Source organism: Girardinichthys multiradiatus, chromosome 10, assembly GCF_021462225.1.
Source record: "Girardinichthys multiradiatus isolate DD_20200921_A chromosome 10, DD_fGirMul_XY1, whole genome shotgun sequence".
NCBI classification, from domain to species: domain Eukaryota; kingdom Metazoa; phylum Chordata; class Actinopteri; order Cyprinodontiformes; family Goodeidae; genus Girardinichthys; species Girardinichthys multiradiatus.
In genome coordinates, this window is record NC_061803.1 from 15,757,720 (window position 1) to 15,771,541 (window position 13,822).

The following is a 13,822-nucleotide window of genomic DNA, read 5'->3' on the forward strand; positions in this document are numbered from 1 at the left end:
AAAACTAATTAACTTAAATTTCTTAAAACAATTTGTACAGATAGCAAAGCACCATGGATTGCTTGGAAAAGCCAGTCTCTTGCTCAAAATCCTTACTTCATCTCTCAGAAGTAAACACCCATCAGTAAACATGCCATTGCCATCAGAATAACAAGTCTTTGCATTATTGTGTACAAAAAAGACACTCAAAGTACTTAGTCATGTTGTATATAACTGTACTCTGGAGGGCTGTTCTGAAACTATGGCTAAAGCTTTGACGACAATTATTGTTATTAGTGTATGTGGGAGGTTGATTGTGAGAGACTGGACAAGATTCACATTTTACGCTTTTATTGTTTGTACTGTAATTTGTTGACAGAACATGTCATTGTGACACAGAAAGGAAAAGACAGCACTGCATGGCACAAAGAAAAAAAAAGTAGAAATGTGAACATGGGACAATCTCCTTACAAGCTGTGCTGTAGGAATTACAGTGCAGTCCTATCTGTTGGGCCACAGATTGTCACCCACTTCATAACGAATACCTTTTCTTGCGATGCAGCATGGGAAAAATCTTTTTGAGTGTCTTATCCAGCCTCTGGAGGCATCTGCTGTTATGTTCACATGCTGCATCCAAAGCACCCAGAAGGGTCAACTGTGTATGTGGCTGGCGATCATATGCTTTCCATCTCCACGCTGAAAAAACTTCCTCAGAGGGGTTAAGGAATGGAGAGTGGGGTGAGAAGAACTCCATCAGCATCCTGTTGGGAGTCACAAACCATTGCTCGATGATATTAGAGCAATGGAAACTGGCATTAGCCCAAACTATCACATACTTTAGCAAGTCAGCTCCAGTCTGACCCCTCTCTTGTTCAGGGATGTGATCCCTGTAGTGGGTGTCTAAAAAGATGACAAGACGCTCTGTATTGTATGGCCCAATATGGGGAACATATAACTACAGCATTCTCAGAGATAGCATCACCCATGGTTATGTCCCCGCCCTGTTAGCCTGGCACATTAACTGTAGCTCTGTGACAGATGATATTTCGACCATGCCTTTTGCGTTTCGTTAGGCTGAAGCCTGCCTCATCAATCTAGATGAAGCTGTGCGGTGGTTCACTTGCTTCCAGTTCCAATATATGTTATATCCAGAAGACACAAAATGAGTTTTATGGTTTACACGCATTGTCATTTTGGATATAACAATGTATACAGCACATGTGGCATCTTCTTTTTACAGCCACAGCAAATGTGTGAAGGTCACATTTTACTGCACTGTTTACTGTGAGGTACAGTTAGTGCATGCTCGTACATGTTTTACCTGTACATACAGGTAGCACAGCTTCTTCACTCTTTCACTATTTATTTCACGTGGAACAGTGTACAGCTGTTTCATATTCATTTGGGGGTTTTTCAGCACCCTGTCAATGATTGAGATGCTGACTGGATGTTTTCAAAGATATAGTCATCCTCTATAATGGCAGTCTTTATCTCCCTTAGTCTTATGGCGCTGTTTTTCTACAATCATGTTGCAAATAGCCTCCTCTTGTTCAGGTTTGAAAACGGGTCTTGCAGTCCTATGTGGAAACAAATATATAGTAATGCAAAACACACATTTAGGTAAGATAAAATGTCACTGTGTTAAGAATGCTGTAATACTGTATGATGCATTACATAAAGCAATGCAGTAATACCGTATTTTAATCCAATGTAATACAGTATGTAATAAAGTATTACAATACATTGCATTTTGTCAATTACATACCTGTTCTGCTGATTAAAAGTCTGAATGATTGACACAGTTGTTCTCCCAGCATTTGGCTGCACCCTTCGACAAGCTTCAGACTTTGAAAGACTGAGAACATGGTCAACAAGTGTTGCTCTTATCTAATCAGGAACATGCATATGTCCTCGGCCTCTTCTGCTTCTTGCTCTGTTTTGCCTCCTTCTCCTCTGCAATGCAGCCTCATTCTCTCTCTCTCCTTCTCGCCTATTGACCCCATCCAATTCCTTGTCCTTCCAATCTCAGACATTGTAACATTGTGTTGTGCTCCAGCTATATATACTTGCCAGTTGATGGTTCATGAGATGCACATTAGAGCTTTTTCAGAAAACTGATTGATCATTGGTTGATCTAATCCTTCACACATTTCCCTTCATTGGAGAAAGTCAAGATTCACCTGAGAGCAATTTTACCAGTTCAGGACAGATTTAGAAAGCAAGTCTAATGGAAATGTATAAAAATATGCTTGACATATTATGACAAGTTGTTAAACCATTTTGCATGTAAAGACTTATGTGATGAATTAATTTGACAGTTTTGCTGTCCCTTCAAAACTTAAAAATATATAAATATATATATCTCCATCCATTGTCTATAACCTGAATCCTTGCAGGATGGATGGATGGATAGACGGAAGGAATAAAGAAAAGACTGTTGCACCTTTTATACACAATACTTTATCCTTTACTTTTTTATTATTATTTTGAAAAGTGGCTACTCATGAAATATTTACCTAGAGGAACCTGACATTCATTGTGAGGCCTGTGAAAGGTAAAAGCCACATTTACACAAGGACACAAGGATCATCAGATAGCAATACATCCACCACATAAGATAAAAAATATTGGACTGACAAGAATGAAATAAAATTTTATCAGTCCCTTTAGTAAAAACAATTCACAGCTCCATTACTTCATTTCTTAAAATTTTCAGTCAATTTGAACAATTGTTGGGCTTTTTTGCCTAAATCTCTGACGAATTCCTTTTCAACAAACTACCTGAATGTTTTCTATTTGCTTTATGTATTGTTGCCAGTTTGTGTTAAACAGCTTCCAGTGGATTTAAAAATGTTAGCTTTTTTGTGCCTTCTATTTCTTTCGTAGTTGCTTTATTATCTGGTAAAGAAAAAATAACAGCTACTCTTTAAGTTAATAATAAAGTTCACGTGTTTTATTTTCCAGTTTGTTGAATTTTAAAACATCAGCAGTGTGATGACTGTTCCAAGACAATTTATAGAAAATATGCAACTTTGTCAATTTTAAACATTTGTGAAAGTAAATTCATGTTTTATTACTATAACATGTGCATTTTATCATTCAGTATTTCTGAAAGTAAGTATTAGATTCAGTGGTTATGAAAAATGTCAGGTTTTGGAGACTGATTTTCCTATAAACATGGTCCTTTGTCATCCTCAAGAGGTTGGATCTGAAAAGAAACTGGGGAGCAGCTTGTTTCTTAACCAGACGTTTGGTAAAAGGAAGATGCAAACAGGTATGTTAACTCAACTACATTTTGTTTCAAAAGAAGTTTTTTTTACAGGGTGTATTTTTAGATGTAAAAATTATATAATAGTCTGAATTTGGATAAAGATTTAATTAGTACTTGTAAAAACCCAAACAATTTAAGCAAATCATTGAAGTTTAATTTTAGCTTTGTGTAACTGTGACCTACCAAATAAAATTTAACTACAGTTCATTTATTTATGTTTTAACAAAAAAAAAAAAAAAGCAAAGATATGGACCACGTTTGGTCTTTGATATTTGATGATTAAAACCAGAGTTTTCTTTGAGTTTGGATCAAATCATGTTTATTAATGTGTTCAGGAAATCCCCACAGAAACAGTTTACAGGGGAACTTACAGATTTACAATCATTCTTGACAGAAGTGCCAGCTTTAACCCCCATGGTTCAACACTGAGGACGCCTGCCGAGTCTCACCACCAAGTAACTGCACACCTATTCCCCTCGACAGGTCTACCACCGAGTCCTTCCAGCTCGCTGCCAACAGAGGAGGAGGAAGAGGAGGAGGACTGGTGTTGTACTCCTCAATCTTAAAGTATGCAGCAATATCATTGAGGAGTATTAACCTGTCAACACCCAGACATTCCAGCCACTTTTCCTTTCTTCTTGTCTAGACCGTTCACAGTTCAAGAGCCTTCATTTTTGGTGCCAATCCTTCATCCCAACTATGAAAACTAAACAGCTGGATGCTTTCAGGTTTCAAAGAAAAACTATCAATCGTTGGCAAAGAAAGGAAAAAGAAAAATCAGCTCAGGCCCTCAGAGGTGCTCTTACTACGTCCATGCTCAGGATTTGTCACACTGCTCAAATGCATTTGGTTCAGCAGTCATTTTACAATATAAATGCTAAAACTAATGACAGAAAAACAAACATGTAACATCTCTTAAAGGAATAATGTGAAGCCCTTGTTCTCAGGCTTAAGTACAACAGAGTGGGAACACCGTCAGAATGATTTATCAGACTCAAAAATCCAATTTATTCCGGGGAATTAAAGGAGGACTACCAAGGAAGCTGAAAAGACGAGAAAATGACAGAATTTAATTTTTATTTTGTTTTGAAGATTGTTGGCTTGCCTTGTGCTTTGGGGAGAAAGTTAGTGTCCACTGGAGAGCCATCAATAAGAATAACCTGCTATATTTCCAATATAATAATAAAACAAAGAGCATGATTTTCAAATGACACTAGAATGATCGAGGATGAACTGTTGTTTTTTTTTTTTTACATTTTCCAACATTGTCTGCTTTTTTGATTTGCTGTGACCTGATACAGGTTAAGATGCAATTTACTGAATCTCTTACTGGTGGGTTTCGAAATCGAGGAGGTTAAAATGACCATTTAATGAGCATTCAATCCACACTGGGTGAGCTTTTCTAATTAACACAGATCAGACTAAAGAGAAGAGGGAGAGAGCTTACACCCTTGCTCTTTCTTTGCCATATGAAAACCATGCCTTCTCTGCAGAGTTAGGGTGGGGAGAAGGGGGCCGTGCAAGACTGAGAGTGGGGGTAGGCCGAGCGGGGAGGAGGCCGACGTCAGTGGATGGAGAAGGATCTTGAAAACCAGACTGCTGATTCCACAGGAGGTGTGTAAAAGGCACGCCAGGGTTACTCCCAATCCCAGCCGACACACACACAGAGACGCCTTCACGCCCACACACACCCGCTGAACACACACTCATTCACTCTTATACACACACCACCCACCCACACACACAGACACAAGCAGCACAGGCTCGAGCCCCTAGAGCACAGACGAAGAGGAGAAAGCAGGAAGGAAGTTCTCGAAAGAAAGAGCCGGGTCTGGGTAATGGAGAGAGATGGAGCAGAGGGGCCGGGGTCCGGTGCTGCAGCAGTGTCGAAACAGAAATTTTTTTTTAAAAATAAACCACAAACAAAAAAAGAAAAAACAAAACAGGAGGAATGGATCATTTCTGGTTTTTCAGCTGGTTGGAGAGCCAGTCCAGGCCCTCGTACAGGCCGTCGCCGCTGGTGGCGCAGGTGGCCTGGATGTACCAGCTGCGCTGACGGAGAGCGTGTAGACCCAGCTTGTCTGTGATCTCTGCAGCGTTCATGGCGTTGGGGAGATCCTGGAGGAGGGGATGCAGATAGCGATAAATACGCCTGTTTGAGACACTTTACTGGTGCCTACTGCTAGAAAACTAAAATATAAACTAAACCATTTTTAATTCTCCTGATGAATGAAAAACTATTTAGCTTCTTTTGAAGAATTGTATGACTACTTTAACAATCTATGACATCTTGGGGTTTTCTGACTCACAATTTATAGAACTAGTTTTCTATTTGAAGATGATCTAATAGTAAATCATTTAATTATTTTCTTTTTCAAGCCATTTTATGGTTTAAATTCTGCTTTGGATTCAGTATCAACTTGTGACCAACTTGAAATGCACTTTTATTTGAAAGAAAAGCACAAACCAGCACATCTGGTTGAGGTTACAGGGATCAGGGAACCAAAAATGTGACTTCACCTGTTTATTTGCAAAAACCAGCAGCACAGCGTCTCTCAGTTCGTCCTCAGCGAGCATTCTGGACAGCTCCTCCCGCGCCTCGTTCACTCTCTCCCTGTCGTTGCTATCCACCACAAAAATAAGCCCTGCAGAGACAAACAATGCTAACATTCAATCTGAGCAGATATTGCCTTTTAGAAAACACTGGCAACACATTTCCTTTGTTTTGCATTTTCTCATTTATGTCCTGAATACAGAGCGGATTCATAGACCGCTACATCGATACTTAACTCAAGTTTCTTATAGCTGCCTGACATTTAACGACCAAAATTACCTCAGGGTTATACAAATGAACATGACATGTAAACATACCTACTGTGCTGCCTAATAAAGCAGCATTTGGGAGACAAGTAACGCAAATAGAAGAATTCACACAAAGTTCAGCTTGAACCCAAACTGCTGCTTAAATATTTTTGTGAACTTCAAGATAGCAAGAAAACTGCTCTCAGATCAGTAAATGGCAAACGAACCAGATTTCTACTCCAGATTTCTGCTTGAAGGAAACAGATTTTTAGTGAATAAAAACAATTTAGTTCAACCTAAATTGTTTTTATTCACTTGCCACATCAGCAACAATAGCTACATCATGGCAGTATGGTATAAAAAAAATAGATTATATATTTAAAAATATTGCCTGATGTGACTCAAAGCAGATCAACAAAGTAAAAGATAATATAAAACTGACATGATTTTAAAAATAAGCATAGGAAAACATAAACTGACCGATACTGTTTAAACTTTGACACTTTCTAGATTTAAAAGAGAAAAACTGTGTTCCTTTCATACTATTTGTTAATTGTTATCAATAACTCTATAAAGCTCATTAGTTCACATTTAACAGATATATTGCATAATGTCAGGTATGAGATCTGAGGCAGTTATTTGACATGCAGCGTTATCAGTGAAAGAGACATTTCATACTCAGGACTTAAAAGCGGAGCATGAGAATATAATTCACCTGCCTGCTAAAACTATTATTGTCCACCTCTTGATCTTTAAGTTGCAACGGTTTCATTAATCATGGCGCCCAAGGGAATACCTGAATAAGAGCTTTGCATCTCTTCAAAAAGTAGACAATTTGATTCTGCTGACATCCCCTTGCTTGTGAAGGAGCCGACATTTGGTCTGTACCCGTACAACCAATGAGCTTATGCTAAAAGCAAAATCCCTTTAAAACAACAGTACTTTAAGCAGTCAGTTGACCACAGCAAGGACTCTAACTCAGCATACAGTACAGACCAAAAGTTTGGACACACCTTCTCATTCAAAGAGTTTTCTTTATTTTCATGACTATGAATATTGTAGCTTCACACTGAAGGCATCAAAACTATGAATTAACACGTGGAATTATATACTGAACAAAAAAGTGTGAAACAACTGAAAATATGTCTTATATTCTAGGTTCTTCAAAGTTGCCACCTTTTGCTTTGATTACTGCTCCACACACTCTTGGCATTCTGTTGATGAACTTCAAGAGGTAGTCACCTGAAATGGTTTTCCAACAGTCTTGAAGGAGTTCCCAGAGATGCTTAGCACTTGTTGACCCTTTCGCCTTCACTCTGCAGTCCAGCTCACCCCAAACCATCTCGATTGGGTTCAGGTCCAGTGACTGTGGAGGCCAGGTCATCTGGTGCAGCACCCCATCAGTCTCCTTCTTGGTCAAATAGCCCTTACACAGCCTGGAGGTGTGTTTGGGGTCATTGTCCTGTTGAAAAATAAATGATGGTCCAACTAAACGCAAACCGGATGGAATAGCATGCCGCTGCAAGATGCTGTGGTAGCCATGCTGGTTCAGTATGCCTTCAATTTTGAATAAATCCCCAACAGTGTCACCAGCAAAGCACCCCCACACCATCACACCTCCTCCTCCATGCTTCACGGTGGGAACCAGGCATGTAGAGTCCATCCGTTCACCTCTTCTGCGCCGCACAAAGACACGGTGGTTGGAACCAAAGATCTCAAACTTGGACTCATCAGACCAAAGCACAGATTTCCACTGGTCTAATGTCCATTCCTTGTGTTCTTTAATCCAAACAAGTCTCTTCTGCTTGTTGCCTGTCCTCAGCAGTGGTTTCCTAGCAGCTATTTTACCATGAAGGCCTGATTCACACAGTCTCCTCTTAACAGTTGTTCTAGAGATGTGTCTGCTGCTAGAACTCTGTGTGGCATTGACCTGTTCTCTAATCTGAGCTGCTGTTAACCTGCGATTTCTGAGGCTGGTGACTCGGATGAACTTATTGTCCGCAGCAGAGGTGACTCTTGGTCCTCCTTTCCTGGGGCGGTCCTCATGTGAGCCAGTTTCTTTATAGCGCTTGATGGTTTTTGCAACTGCACTTGGGGACACTTTCAAAGTTTTCCCAATTGTTCGGACTGACTGACCTTCATTTCTTAAAGTAATGATGGCCACTCGTTTTTCTTTACTTAGTTGTTTTTTTCTTGCCATAATACAAATTCTAACAGTCTATTCAGCAGGACTAACAGCTGTGTACTGTATACACCTCCTGCACAACACAACTGATGGTCCCAACCCCATTTATAAGGCTTGAAATCCCACTTATTAAACCTGACCGGGCACACCTGTGAAGTGAAAACCATTTCAGGTGACTACCTCTTGAAGCTCATCAACAGAATACCAAGAGTGTGCGGAGCAGTAATTAAAGCAAAAGGTGGCTACTTTGAAGAACCTAGAATATAAGACATATTTTCAGTTGTTTCACACTTTTTTGTTCAGTATATAATTCTACATGTGTTAATTCATAGTTTTGATGCCTTCAGTGTGAAGCTACAATATTCATAGTCATCAAAATAAAGACAACTCTTTGAATGAGAAGGTGTGTCCAAACTTTTGGTCTGTACTGTGTATATATGTATTATTATTATTTTTTTTTTAAATCAACACAACAAGACAGCAACTACACTCTATAGTACCATGTTTTTTACTGATGAATTAGATTTCAGGAAGGGAGGAGTCACACAATACATCCTTTGAGAATGGAACAATGGTGCATGAGTCACTGGATCACTTGCTTTAAGATCATCTTCGATACACCAACAAAGCCACCCAAGGGCGGTACTGCACACTGACCACGCCGCAGGCCAAGATGAAATCACCCCTCACCTTGAGTGTTCTGGAAGTAGTGGCGCCACAGCGGCCTGATTTTGTCCTGACCGCCCACATCCCACACTGTGAAGCTGATGTTCTTGTATTCTACCGTTTCAACGTTAAAACCTGTACAGAGGAGAAGAAAAAAGCACTGATGAGTCACTGACTGAAATTTTTTTTTTAAAAGTCATGGTCCTGAAAACTGAGCTTGTAGCACATGAACCCTGAAATCCAACCAGCATGCAGTTTAACTTTTTTGAAACTATTCAGCTAAATACAAGTTCAGCTATGCCTAATTCTGTGCATTATACAAACACTACAGAAGTCAGTAATACTATTTCTGACACAAGGACTAAAATTCTGAGACACTTCTTCATGGTCTCAAACAAGATCTTCGATTACATTCAATTATTAAAGCTGATAAAAAGTTTAAACCACATTTAAGATTTAGGTAAATAGTCTAATTTTGTTAACAATCCATAATCCTTAATGCTAGGGATCACATAAAACATGTTTGTTATCTGTACAGATACACATCGTACCAGCCAGACAAACAGTGATAACAAAACCTGTCATTTGATCAAAGAACCCATACCAATAGTAGGAATGGTGGTGACTATCTCTCCAAGCTTCAGTTTATATAGAATTGTTGTTTTTCCAGCAGCATCGAGGCCGACCATTAAAATTCTCATCTCCTTTTTGCCAAACAGGCCCTTGAATAAGCTTGCAAATACATTTCCCATGGTGGCAAAGCTGTAAAAGAAGAAAGAAAGGCTGTTAGGAGGGCAACATCTTTAGGTTCTCACTTTTTTGTGTGGCATCCATCGAGAGGAAAAAGTGATCTCCAAGAGATGGGAGCAGGGTGTTCTAACCCAAACCCTCCAACAAAATCTGTTTTCAAACATCCTAATATATAAAAGACACCTTTTCTATAAGTTCGATACCTATATTGAGAACCTTCATAAAATAACAAATTAGTTATATAAGAGATTATCAATTATTTGATTATTTATCGTAATAATCCATCAAAACTATTTAACTGCCATGAATAATAAATTAGTACACAATGGTTAAGTACAATGTCCTGTTTAGGAGTACAAAATGAAAGTACATCTGGACAAAAGTGTAACCTGGGGATAGCAAATGAAGATACCAATTGCCCAGGAACTCTAAATTATCTTTTAACCAATTTAACAGTATATTTACCCACAAGTTATACGATTTAACTCCTGAAAACGCACACTGCAATCATCTGTATTGCCAAGTCCAGCACAACGCCAAAAGCTGGCTGAAACACCAGTCACTGAAAGATGTTAACGTTTATACTAATTCTAGGAATCAGGAGAACTCATGAGAATGTAAAGACTTAAAAACTGGTGTTAAAATATACATTATGCTATGTTTTTAGCTAGCTAGATAGATCAAGCAATGTTTTAAGTTAAGTTTTATCAGAATCAGATAGAACCTACTGTCAAACCCACTTAACATTTATTGCAGCAGCATATTAAGTATGTTCTGCAGAGATTAGTAAACTGTAGAACCCCAAACATACATACTGATGAGCAAGTAAATTAGGCTGAAATCTCCATACCAAAAGATTAGATTTACATCCAAAGCACCTTTATTTTAAAGAAGGAAGGGTCTTCTCTATTTAGGAATGTTGCAATGCAGAACCTTTAAATTTAGGCCCGACAAATCACTTGAACATTCTAAAAAAATAATAATAATTAACTCAATATAGCTGAAATTAATATTTCAAGTAACTATCAAAACAAAAATTCACTCATGTCACATGTTTGTGCATGCTTTGTTCCCTTTAAATTTTAATAATTTGAACGTGATGTAAAACCAGTTTTTTACCCAGTTACATTTATTTTGTATACCCTAACATTAATAGAAGTCATTCCATATAAAATTCTGTTTTGACATAAGTATGTTAGCAAAATCTATACATCAAGTGAAGTACTGTACTACAAAAAAGTGGAATTTTATTAAAGAGTCAACATAAGATTTAAAAGGCACTTACACTCAAAGAAAACTAAACTTCTCTGTTTAACTGAGTCGGCTTTTCCCATTTTGTTGACATTATAGCCAATGAACAATTCTAAAATATTTTCCTACTCAATTGTTAAAGTCAGATTAATCTATCAGACGTTTAGACGCGTTTTTAACTAATCAGGTATCATAAATAAATAGTTACAGCGCCTTTTAAACAATAAAGACGGAATCTGGGAGAAACTAAAGTGGACGTCATAGGCCCCTACACAGATCCAGCTTTCGTTCACCCGGATAAGCTTAACAGCTAACAAGCTACTCGATGAGAAAGGCCTCTTCCAACTGGTGAACTTGGCATTAGTGGCACATATAATGCTAAAATGTTTAGTTTTAACTGATTGCCAATAGCTCGATCTCAAACCAAACAAATGTCTTCGTAAAAGAATAAACAGAGTAATTTCATAAGTAAATGGCAGGTAGCCATTAGCCGTTAGCTTATCTAAGGGCGGATGCTTCGGCTAGCTGCTAACTGGATTCGTTAATAATTTAAAACGTAGCGCTGCTTGACGCACAACAACCCATTATGAAGACTTCCAACGCACATAGTTTAACAAACGTAGTTACAACCGAAGCCAAGCTCGGTAATGGGATCCCGCTATTGCTGTTTTTTAGATCGGCCGTGACAGGAACTGCTGTAGCGCGCTAGCTGCCCTTAGCGATCTGCCGCGTCACTGCTTAGAGAACAACGTGACGTCACTACAAACGCCGCTCAAATCAATCAGTTCGAACATAAAGACAAACAACACACACAGAGCAACATTTCAGTATAAAATTAGGTTTCTTTCCGTCAGTTATTACCTTTAGAGACAGCAACCCGATCTTTGCGTTATCTTTCACTGTCACTCCAAAATGGCGTCTTGCGCAACCAGGGAGACACCGGCGTACTTCCCACTTTGAAGCCACGTCCAATCACAGCACAAATAGTGTAACTAATAACCCTCCCTGGTTATCCAACGGCCCCTATCAGGGTGGCTGCACATCCGTCTGCGCACAGTGTACAAAATGTCGAGGAAGTGATGTCTCTATGGAAAGCCAATATACTATACAATACTTACCCTGGATCTAAACGTTTAATCAAACCAGAATATAATTCGTTTAACCCAAAATCACAATTTAATACAATCTAAAACTGGGCGAGGGGAAATAGTGTAAATGTCAAATTCAGTTCACATTTTAAAAATGTATTTAAAGTGCACACTGTCCAGCCTGTTCTTGATTACACTTCTTGTTTAGGTCTGACTGATTTCCTGCTGAAATCAGGCCGAGAACATAATGGATATCAGAAAATTCACTGGGAATAAGTTTTGTTTTAGATTTGTGAAAAGGATTCATATTACACATCTTTAATACATTTCTAAATATCCAAAAGAAAAACATTTAACTGCTAGAAATGACATTATGGATGTCCAGTATTGACATTACAACTGGTTAAAAGCTATTTAAAGCTTCAGTAGTTGGAATTAAAACTAGCTAAAGGTACACAATGTTCAAAGATATTGTCTGATGTAAGTCAGTAAAAATTTCTGAAATGTTCTTACTGACCAGGAAGGGCTGCATCATATAAAATTACCTTTAACATCCAGCCTTGCTTTAAATATTAAATAAAACTCTCTTCAATTCTACTGGCCTGATGGTTATTGGAAATATCTCTTATTTAATGTTTTGAAAGTCAAGAATCTGATTTGTTACTAGGATAAAATTGATTCTTTATGTCAAAAGCAGGAAGCAGAGTTCGAAGTGTGGTTTTATTATATTTTACAACAACTTGCTACACTTGGCCTAACAAGTCATTCCAGTTTTAGGATAGGCACTCCTAAGCTTGATGATCTAATAGGTCACATTGCCAATTTGACACCTTAATTTCCTGTTGCTCGTAGTGTGTTGTTTCTCAAAAATGCTCTGAGCATCTGCAAATGCTTTTGGCATTACAAAACTATGACACAAAGTTCTGCATGCCGTGCTATTAATGCTAGGCTGTCCCTGGAGGAGAATACACCTATAAAGAGAGAGGTCATATTTACCTTAGAGCTACAGAGTTTAGGTTGAAGTCACATAATGACTGCAAATTTGATTCATAAAACAACAAATGAAGGATTGGGTGGCGGACGAAGGTGGAGACCTCAGCGGCCCGATCCCCGGATGCTTAGGATGGCTCTAGGGACGTGGAATGTCACCTCACTGAGGGGGAAGGAGCCTGAGCTTGTGCGGGAGGTAGTTTGCTTTGAAAACTGCTTTGCTTTGTATTGAAAATTCAGTTTGATTACTTTCACTTTCAGGTCTGAAATTCAATTTCAGTTCCAAAATCCAGTTTTTTGTGTCACACATCCGGGTCCTTGAAGCCACAGATTAATCAAACACAGATTTACTGATTCACGGATATCATTCACTATTGCTGTGTCCAAATTAAGGTCTGCATTCTAATTAATATTATTATTATGCTCTGCAAATAAACTGATTTAAACTTTGTCCCTAAAGTTAATATGTTAGTGTTTAAGTTGTTGAAAGCTTTACAAATAAATTAAACAAATGGTATTTGTCATCAATGTATTTTATCTAGTGTTGGATTTTTATATCTATGAACACAAAAAATATTTTCAACATTTTAAATGGCTGAACAATGAACAAGATCATAAAAGAATAACATTTTAAAACAAAACAGCATTATAAGCCATCAGCAATATGTAAAAAGGTTAACTAAAAACCGTGTAGTTATTTACAGTAGAGACAGCGTTATTAACCAGGCTCCATTTGTTTGGCTTCAAAGCTCTGCGCTTCACAACAACACGGTTTCTAGGCAACAGAAGTTACGCTGAGGTAAGGGCGGGGGAAACACAGACCGACGTAACACCGGCGGC

At 38.4% G+C, this 13,822-nt stretch overlaps 1 protein-coding gene and 1 long non-coding RNA gene across 3 annotated transcripts; both read right to left on the minus strand.

Moving 5' to 3' along the window:
* Positions 1–313: 313 nt before the first annotated feature.
* LOC124875515 lies at positions 314–1,979 on the minus strand. Its single transcript, XR_007040043.1, has 2 exons — positions 1,745–1,979; positions 314–1,556 (listed from the first exon to the last, which is right to left on the minus strand). It is a non-coding gene; the product is annotated as an uncharacterized LOC124875515 (long non-coding RNA).
* A 1,567-nt stretch (positions 1,980–3,546) lies between these two features.
* On the minus strand, positions 3,547–11,922 carry arf2b (ADP-ribosylation factor 2b). Of its 2 annotated transcripts, none has more exons than XM_047377547.1 (5): positions 11,766–11,922; positions 9,508–9,665; positions 8,928–9,038; positions 5,771–5,895; positions 3,547–5,368 (listed from the first exon to the last, which is right to left on the minus strand). In XM_047377547.1, exons 2-5 carry the CDS (start codon positions 9,653–9,655, stop codon positions 5,207–5,209), a joined length of 546 nt encoding a protein of 181 aa, XP_047233503.1. In that variant the 5' UTR covers positions 9,656–9,665; positions 11,766–11,922; the 3' UTR covers positions 3,547–5,206. The 2 variants fall into 2 exon arrangements, with proteins under 2 accessions (XP_047233503.1, XP_047233504.1); XM_047377548.1 differs by lacking the exon at positions 11,766–11,922 and adding an exon at positions 11,510–11,636.
* Between the last annotated feature and the right edge of the window lie 1,900 nt (positions 11,923–13,822).

Coding starts and splice junctions, on each gene's coding strand:
- arf2b (XM_047377547.1), bottom strand. CDS start 9,655: ATGGGAAATGTATTTGCAAGCTTATTCAAGGGCCTGTTTGGCAAAAAG. Junction 5,896..8,927: donor CTACTTCCAGAACACTCAAG/GTGAGGGGTGAT, acceptor TTGTCTCTGCAG/GGCTTATTTTTGTGGTGGAT. Junction 5,369..5,770: donor TGGTTTTTGCAAATAAACAG/GTGAAGTCACAT, acceptor CCCCTCCTCCAG/GATCTCCCCAACGCCATGAA.